This window comes from Danio aesculapii, chromosome 21 (genome assembly GCF_903798145.1).
Source record: "Danio aesculapii chromosome 21, fDanAes4.1, whole genome shotgun sequence".
NCBI lineage: Eukaryota > Metazoa > Chordata > Actinopteri > Cypriniformes > Danionidae > Danio > Danio aesculapii.
Window position 1 is genome coordinate 41,882,107 of NC_079455.1, and position 10,502 is coordinate 41,892,608.

Here is a 10,502-nt window from a genome sequence, read left to right on the forward strand (position 1 = left end):
TTCATTCATTTTCCTTCAGCTTAGTCCCTTTATTCATCAGTGGTCGCCACAGCGGAATAAACTGCCGACATACCCAGCATATATTTTTACACAGCGGATGCCCTTCCAGCTGTAACCCAGTACTGGGAAACACCCATACACTCATTCACACACGTGCACTATGGGCAATTTATTTTACCCAATTCGCCTATAGCACATGTGTCTATAGGGGGGAAACCAGAGCACCCAGAAGAAACCCACCCAAACACGGGGAGAGTGTGCAAACTCAACACAGAAATGCCAACTGGCCCAGCTGGGACTCGAACCAGCGACTTTCCTGCTGTGAGGCAACAGTGCTAACCACTTGGAAAACAAATAAAATGTCACAGGAAAGCTAATAACATTTTCTTGCGGGACTTTAGATTTTGAGCTGATCTGAAGAAACGTGAGCGCAGCAGTTGTTCACATGTGTGTGTGAGGTGAAGGGCAGCAGATGGTGGAGTGATTCTGCTGTCCCAGCGGCTCTAGGGCACTATACTGAATGATCTTTATCCCAGCAGGACTTCTGCTCTGGGGAACAAAACACGCACATCAGACCCACATGATATCATACAACTTCATTGTCACACTTAGACCTGAAGTTTTTCTTTATAAGGGAAGTTTATTTATAAACTAATTTCGAGAGGATCACGTGCTTATGATTGCTTGCAGCCGGCCCCTTCATTATTCAGTTTATAATTCACCAATCAAAGCAAACTTTATCATATTTTACTTTGGATTGTACTTGTTTTTCCTGGGGATGTTATCATTTATCTGGTGATTGGATTCACTGATCAGTATATAGTTTTTGTACTACGTATATATACGTATTTGTGTATGTAAATTGCTTCAGCCACCTCCCTCCCAAACACCACCCCCCCCCTTTTTTTTTAATGATTTCTTACGATATATTTGTTTTTTGGGTGTTGTGTAAGTTATGTTTTGTTCTGTTTTTGATATTATAATTATGTGATTGTGATTAATTGTGGGACCCCCTTTGAAAATGAGATGGTACATCTCAAGGAGTTTATCCCAATGAATAAATATCAAATATCAATCAGACGACTCCTAAGCCCCTATAAATACTCCAAGTTCCATATAGTAGCCATCTTCGTTTTGAAGAATTCCCCCCTTCCACCCCCACTCCCCCTTCCTTTCCTAGATGGGTGGCATTGTGGCCCAGTGGTTAGCACTGTTGCCTGACAGCAAAAACATCACTGGTTCTAGTCCTAACCAAGCCAGCCGACATTTCTGTGCGGAGTTTAACCTGTTCTCCCTGTGCTCACGTGGGTTTCCCTTGGGCCCCCCGGTTTCCTCCCACCATTCAAAAACATGTAACTTAAGTTAATTGACTAATCCAAATCAGCGCCATTGACATGCTCCTACTAAGTAGTTATCTCTTAAGAGCGATCACTATCTGTTCATTAGCTACTACAGCAGGGGAGTTCTCTACCTGAGCTCAAACTCCCCTCTCGTCTTGCAAACGGGAGGGAGCCCCGGGCTCGAGGATCTTATGAGCTCAGGGCTCTCTCCCGGCACAAACAAGCTTTATAATCAATCATCAGCTCAGTGTGAACTCTTAAAAGAGACAAGACATCATTCACATGCAAAGACAACAAAAGTATACAGCTTACATAGATCATATTTAGCTCTTATGATGTATCATTGATCACGATGATCACTTTTGGGACGGCAACACAGTGGCGCAGTGGGTAGCACTGTCACCAACAAGACGGTTGCTGGTTCAAGTCCCGGCTGGGTCAATTGGCATTTCTGTGTAGAGTTTGCATGTTCTCCCCGTGTTGGCATGGGTTTTCTCTGGGCAGTGGCGGTTCTAGACCACAGTAACAGGGGGGGGCCGGGCAGGGGCCACTTATACTTTTAGAGGGCACACTTTAACATGCTTCACAAACTACTTAATTATTCGAAGTCATTTTTTTCTTGCATCACTCTGCAGTCTACATAAACAAGCTAATTAAATAACTTAAACAAAAAAAAAAGCTTCCTTGTTGATTTATTTGACAAGTAACTTTGTATTGTAGCAGGTTAACACATTTTTAGCATTAAAGTACATCAAGGCACATTTTTACAGCTGTAAACTTTAACAGATACAGTTGAAGTCAAGGGGCGATGCGGTGGCGCAGTGGGGACTTCGGCTGGGTCAGTTGGTGCTTCTGTGTGGAGTTTGCATGTTCTCTTCGTGTTGGCGTGGGTTTCTTTAGGGTGCTCCGGTTTCCCCCACAGTCATAACACATGTGCTATTGACCTTATTCTTCAATGCGGAAGTGCGCTCATTTTTCCGATTGTTTTAGAACTTCCGATTCAGCTGTCTATGGGAGAAATGACTAGGAATAATAAACGGCAGAAAACAGTCAAACTACTTACTCTACAAACAAGTGTTTGCATGACAATACAGACAAAGTAGAATAATATAATAAGAAAACATCCAACGTCGAGCAGCAAAACGAGCTGTTTTTAACGTCTAAAACTTAATGGAAGTGAATGAGACTAGAAGTCTCGAGCCAAAATGATTCAAATGGCTCCGCCCACTCGTACGCAGAGAATAAGTTGAATAGGTGGATTGGGTAAGCTAAATTGGCCGTAGTGTATGTGTGTGAATGAGAGAGTGTATGGGTGTTTCCCAGTGATGGGTTACAGCTGGAAGGGTTACCGCTGAGTAAAACATATGCTGAATAAGTTGGCGGTTTAGCTCCAGCCCTGCTTCAACACACTTACCTGTAGGTTTCAAACAAGACTGAAAGACTTAAATTTGATCGGTTGCATTTAATTAGTGTTAGAACTAAATTGTGCAGGGCTGCGGCCCTCCAGGAATTGAGTTTGACATCCCTGGTCTACACAATAAACCACTGTGACTGTGTAAAGCCACATAAAACAACTCAAAAATATGGTGTACATGCCGAGTTCAGCGGCTAATCAGCCGGAATCAGCTGAGGTGAAGTGACGGCAACCAGCGAGACCTAGCTGTCACTCAAGTGGCCACGCCCTTAATTATGCAGGCTTAATATAGCGTAATATAAAGGAAACGGATGAGTTATAAAAAATTCGCCCCCCTTACAGTTGTCATGAAGGGTAATATAAGATATATGCACCAAAACTATCTATTGTACCAGGCTGTAAACATGTTTTTATCAGCTGTGAAATTGGCCAATTTACCATTGCAGTCAGTGAACAGCTGGATTTCCTGGAGCCAGCCCCCAAAGGCGAGTCGATGAATTGCAGTTTCAGTTATTTCCCTTTTGGCTTCCTGAGGGAGAGCGGGAGGTTGCCACTTGCGTAAAACATATGCTGGAATGGTTGGCAGTTCATTCTGCTGTGGTAACCCCTGGTAAATAAGGGACTAAGCTGAATGAAAATGAATGAATGAATGTTTCTTTAAGGGTTTTGAATGTTAAAATAAGGGTCTCCTGGGGGGAAAAAGGTAAAAAGCACTGTTTTAAGTCACTTCAGAAGACCTGTAAGTGCACACTGGAAAGTGTCTGATAAATCAAGGAATAACCACAAACCGGCAGACAGTTGAAGCTGGACCACTTCAGAACACACTAAACCGCATGCTAGAAGAGCGATGGTGTCAGAGAACGAGGTTAAAGGAGATGGAGGGAAGAAGAAAGAGAGGGGGAAAACGCTCACAGGCAGCGGAGAAGAAAAAGCAAGAAAAAAAAGAGTGTGTGAGAGAGATAGATGAGGGCTGGCTCAAGGTACAGGACGATGTTGTGAATATTTGATGCTGATGGATCCATGTTCACTCCAGCGGAACAAACTGGATTGAAGCTCAACACTGACACACATACACACATATACACTCAAACACACACACACACACACACAAACTCACATCCACAAAGATGCACTCACACAAACACACAAGCCTTTACACACATACAAAGACACACAAACTCACACACATACATCTGCACTCACAAACACTTACACACTCACTCAATCACACATGCACACACACAATCACATACACAAAAACACACTCATACACTCACTCAAAACACAAAGACACAAATACAAATTTGCAATCACAAACACCGCAATCACTTGCACAAAGACACACACTCACACGCACTAACATACAGACAGACACTCATATACACACTCTCGCACTCATACTTACTCATGCACACACTCATACACAAGACACAAACACACACTCGCACTCAATCACACACACATATACAAAGAAACACACACACACACACTCACGTCCACGAAGACACACACTCACATGCACACACACACACTTACAAAGACACACACTGATATGCACACGCTCACACACACTCATACACACCCATACATCAGCACTCAAAAACTTACACACTCACTCAATTACACATGTACACACACAAACTCACACACACAATCACATACACACACTCATACACTCACTCAATCACACAAACGCAGACAGACACTCACATACAGACACACGCTCATATACACAGACACACACACACAATCACATACACACACACAAACTTGCACAGACACACACACACACACTCCTTCAATCGCACAAACACACACACAGACTCGCATGCAGAAAGTCACACACTCACATAAAGACACGCTCATATACACAGACACACACTCACACTCCTACACACTCACGCACAAACTTACACAAAGACACACACACACTCACATACACAAAGGCACACACACACAAACTCACACTTGCACCGACACACACTAACTCTCACACACACACAATGTACACAGACACACACTTGCACTCACACACAAACTCACTCAATCACACATCTGCACACACACACACACACACACACACACACACACACTGTACACAAAGACTCACTTGCACTCCCACACACTTAAACACTCAATCACACACACAGACACACATACTGTACACAGACACACACCGACACTTACCGACACATATACAAAAACTCGCATAGACCAAGACACACTCACATACTGTACACAAAGACACACTTGCACTAACACACACACTTATACACTCAAAACACACACACACACACACACACACACACACACACACACACAGACACATGAGTGCTGCTCAGGTGTAAGAGTCTCATTTAGGATCAGGGCCATTTGCTGTTACACAAACGCTCATTTCTGCTTTCCTGAGCTCAATCTGCAGCAGCACACCTGTGTTCATCACTCTCCACCTGCCAACACACACACACACACACACCTGTAATTTATATCTCTGAGAACTCTCCACCTGCTTCACTGCGACTCCAACACTTCTCATTTCACATGTATTACTTTCCCAATCTCTCTGACTGAATCAGCATGTTAAATGTTTCAACACGTCTGTCTTGACTTCTGACATGGAAGATCCGATGTTGTCAGGGCCGGCGCGTCCATTAGAGGCGACCTAGGTGACATACTGAACCCCCCCACTCCACCCCAAAAGGCGGCATAATAGTGAGGTTGTTCACTTTCTTTTTCGACCCACCCCCCCCTTATTTAGCTTGATTGCGGCGACCGTTAACCCACCCCACATTTAGCGTGATTTCCAGATGACTGTTCCGGAATCAGTCAGCTACATCTAGCAACACTGATTGAGGGCGGCGTGACGGCCCTTTGCCTAGATCGGCAGTTCAGCTTGCTCCGGCCCTGGATGTTGTGGGAAATAGGTTTGTTTTTGTTTATTCAGAATCAAACTCAAACTTACAGTGGTGTGAAAAAGTATTTGCCCCCTCAATTTCTGCATGTGTGTCACACTTTAATGTTTCAGATCATCAAAGCAATGTAAATATCAGGGTTGTGTAGTGAGCTCTAATATTTAAATACATATGCACACAAACTCACACACACTCTCACAAACATGAAGACACACACACAGGGCCCTATCACACACCAGGCGCAATAAGGCACAAGAGGTGTTTGGCATGTTTTGTTGTTATTTTCAGACCAGTGCAACTCGAATTTTTCCGTTTTGCGTCACATTGTTTAAATAGTAAATCCATTTGCACCATTTTGTGGACTCATGGGTGTTCCGGTCTATTAAGGAGGTGTGTTAAGGCGCATTGTTGGTGCGTTGCTATTTTGAGAAAATGAAATAGACCACATCATTGACCAACTAAAAGCTGCTCTAAAGTCCAGCGCAGAGCGTGTTAGTTATGCACCTATGCAGTCCAAACACTCACACATTGCTTAATACACACATGATGTACAGCAACACACACATATCTTTACAAATGAAAACAATTAAAGGATTAAAACGTTACAAAAATTAGTATTTACTACATCAATATAAACACCACTGCCTCCATGCCTCATCTCGGGGGCTTTTTTAGATTATTCATGACAATTTGCATTTGTATAATGTTATTATTAGCAGTGTTATTTATTATATACATATTTATATTTGTTTTAATAAAACAAGTTTAGATTTGTCCACCTGTGGGGTTTTGGAGACGTCTGCATCACCATATGGAGCATAAGAACAGGACGTGTGTTTGGATATAGCTCAGTTTTTTGACCACACTTCATTATTATTGTTCATTTATTCGTTTGCTGGAAATTAGAACTGAATTTAGAAATAGTTTTGAAACAAATCTTTGTGCTGAACAAATGAAATTAATTATGTAGGCTAATGTATGTCTTCAGTGGAGTGTGTACAACACCGTTTCCTCATCCACAAAAGTAAAGGAGTAAAGTAAGGAGTAAAGTAAAGAGAAAGTAAAGAGGCTGAATGGAGGAGGCTCGTTCTTTATCCTCGCGCTGCAGATGCTCTGTTTAACTGTTTTCTCACTAGTGAAGCGTTCAGTTTTCACACTTACAAAGTCCGCCATGTAAATAGCAAATGCGCCATGGTGCAAAGCAAATGACTCCTAAAGGGAATGGGAGATGAGACTCTGATTGGTTTAATGCACGTTATGCTCAAAAACACACCCAGAACTCATTAAAAGAATAAGCGCAACCCTGTTAGACCATGCGCTCGGTGCAGAGCGTATTTTTCTGTCCTAAAAATAGTAAAAGTGGATTCAAACACGTCCTTGATGCTTTTGCTTAGGGAGGCTAATAATATTGACCTTAAAAGGGTGTTTAAAAAATAAAAACTGCTTTTATTGTAGCTGAAATAAAACAGATAAGACTTTCTCCAGAAGAAAAAAATAATATCAGACATACTGTGTAAAATTTCTTGCTCTGTTTAACATTATTTGGAAAATAATAAAATACATTTGATGGCAACACAGTGGCGCAATAGGTAGTGCTGTCGCCTCACAGCAAGAAGGTCGCTGGTTCGAGCCTTGACTGGGTCAGTTGGCGTTTCTGTGTGGAGTTTGCATGTTCTCCCTGTGTTTGCGTGGGTTTCCTCTGGGTGCTCCGGTTTCCCCCACAGTCCAAAGACATGCGGTACAGGTGAATTGGGTAGGCTAAATTGTCCATAGTGTATGTGTGTGTGCGAATGAGTGTGTATGGGTTTCCCAGTGATGGGTTGCGGCTGGAAGGGCATCCGCTGCGTAAAACATATGCTGGATAAGTTGGCGGTTCATTGCGTTGTGGCGACCCCAGATTAATAAAGGGACTAAGCCGACAAGAAAATGAATGAATGAATGAATGAAAATACATTTCACAGAAGGGCAATTAATTTGGACTTCAACTGTAAATATATTAAAAGCTATTAATAATTAAAATCTAATCTTTGTGTGTTTCAGGTGTAAATGTAACCTTCACTCGTCTCAGTGTGTTTATGTGGACGGCAACTTACAGTGTCAGTGTGAACACAACACCACCGGCCAGGACTGCCAGCGCTGCAAAAAAGGATATAAAGCCAAGACCTGGAAACCAGGATCTTATTTACCAACCCCAAACGGATCCCCAAACACATGTGAGTAAAATACACAGAAAGATATTTACATACAACTTACATTTAAAAGACAAATCATTGATAAGGGATTGTTCCTGATTGCAATGATTGTTTAAATAAAAAAAATCATAATAATTTCACAAAAAAGAAAAATATAAGTGCAATTTTGAAGTGGAATTTTGACCAAAAAAATTGCAAAACAAACTCTCAGTTCTGTCACATTTATTTTCAAATATATAAACAATTTTTAACTTGCAATGTACACTGACTGTCCACTTTATTAGGTACACCTTACTAGTACCAGGTTGGACTCCCTTTTGCCTTCAGAATCCTTCGTGTCATAGATTCAACAAAGTACTGGAAATATTAATCAGAGATTTTACTCCATATTGACATGATAGCATCACACAGTTGCTGCAGATTTCTCGAATGCACATCCATGATGTGAATCTCCCGTTCCACCACATCCCAAAGGTGCTCTATTGGATTGAGTTCTGGTGACTGTGGAGGCCATTTGAGTACAGTGAACTCATTGTCTTGTTCAAGAAACCAGTCTGAGATGATTTACGCTTTATGACATGGTGCATTATCCTGCTAGAAGTAGCAATGAGAAGATGGGTATGAGGTATAAAAGGATGGACATGGTCAGCAACAATACTCAGGTAGGCTGTGGCGTTAATGCAATGCTCAATTGGTACTCCCTAACTACATCAGAACAGCAGAGTCACTTGCTGTCTTCAAGAAACGACTAAAAACGCAACTGTTTAGTCTCCACTTTCCTTCCTAATCTGCAACTGCCTCTCTAATAAATAAAATTATTTATTAAATCTGAAATGACACATTTTAAACTACTTTTTTATTACTAAATAAAGAAAGGTTGCAACAGACATATCTTGGAATTGTGAGATAAAAGTTCCAGTAATTATGATTTATTTATTCGACTGTGGAGACGAGCTGCGGTAGATTTCACACAGATCAAATCCATCCAATAATATTCTATTCTACTCTAAAATATAATTCATTAAAAACAACATCTGAACTCCTCCAGCAGCGCAGGACTCGTCACAGTGAAATTCCCCTCATTATTTTTGTGAGCCGAGAATTCCTGGAGCAGAATTCCTCCGAGCTTCAGAGATCTTTACACTCCGACACACACAGAGAAAGCAGACGGACGCGCGGATCTCATTTATCCCTCAACATTCGGACAAAACGATCAGGAGGGACTCGCCTGTGAGCTCAAAAACCAGAGATAAAAGCCAGACAAAGAAAGAAAGAAAGAAAAAGAAGAGGCACATGAGGACACCAGGAAAAGTGGATAAAACGAAAGTGAACACCAATTTCATTTTTTCCTCCCTTCAGTACAGTATCCAAAGGGAGATCCTCTGGAACACAACATGCCTCCATTTTACCAGCAGCACTCATGATAAAATAATAATCTAGGGCAGTCCAAACACACACACACACACACACACACACACACACACACACACAGAGATGAAGTGAGCAGACTGCAGATCTCAACTCACTTCACTTCCAGAGCCGAGCCGAGCGCTGCAGAGCCTTTTAGACTTCACAGAGCTGTCAGCTCACAGTAAGATCAAGACTGGCCAATTCCCAGAGAACAGAGGCACACACACACACACACACACACACACACACACACACACCTCCGCAGAGAAACCCTCCCGAATCTGCTCCAATCACTGGCTGAACGACAAACCCTAGATATGTTCCAAATCCTAGTGAGTCTCCTACCTAGATAGCATTTAAAGACTTAATTATGCATCTTTGCCCCTTTTTTTTAGGAGGTAAATTTGGGCCAGAATACATTCATGCATTACATTTTTAAAAACTGTTTAATCTTATATAAATAATAATAAAATATGCAATAACATACATAATAATAATAGAAATATTAATGGTTTTATTGCATCATAATTATTAAAAGTTTAATTGTAGTATGTTAGTTTTGATTGTTTTCGCGATGTAATTTGAATATTAACTCAAAAATATAATTTAGGGGTTAAAAAAGACAATAATAATAATAATAATAATAAAAACAACAACAACAACAACAATAGTAATAATTATTATTATTATTATTTGCAATTACAAATATTAAAAGTTGAATTGCATTATAAGAAATATTATTAGTTGAATTGCATTATTAGAAATATTAATAATTTAATTGCATTATTAGAAACATTGACAGTTTAATTGCATTGTTAGTAATATTAATAGTTTGATTGCATTATTAGAAATATTAATAGTTTAATTGCATTATTAGAAGTATTAATATTTTAATGGCATTATTAGAAATATTAAAAGTTTAAAAATTGCATTATTAGAAATAAATAGTTTAATTGCATTATTAGAAATATTAATATTTTAATGGCATTATTAGAAATATTAATAGTTTAAATGCATTATTATTAGAAATATTAAAGGTTTATTTGCATTGTTAGAAATATTAAACGTTTATTTGTATTATGTCAGTTTTATGTGTTTGTTATGCTAATATAATTTTTAAATTTAGAATTTGTAAAATACACTTTTAGGGGGTAAAATATATAATAATAACAACAACAACAATAATGATTAGAAATATTAAAAGTTTAAAAATCACATTATGTTAGTGTTAGTT

At 40.1% G+C, this 10,502-nt stretch overlaps 1 protein-coding gene across 1 annotated transcript in view; it reads left to right on the top strand.

The window, feature by feature from the left end:
- The window catches only part of ntng2b (netrin g2b), a 148,981-nt gene that overhangs the window by 75,247 nt on the left and 63,232 nt on the right, over positions 1 to 10,502 (top strand). Inside the window, exon 3 of the mRNA XM_056446966.1 lies at positions 7,707 to 7,879. Within this exon, the coding sequence (XP_056302941.1) occupies positions 7,707 to 7,879 (173 nt within the window). The remainder of the gene's footprint in view (positions 1 to 7,706; positions 7,880 to 10,502) is intronic.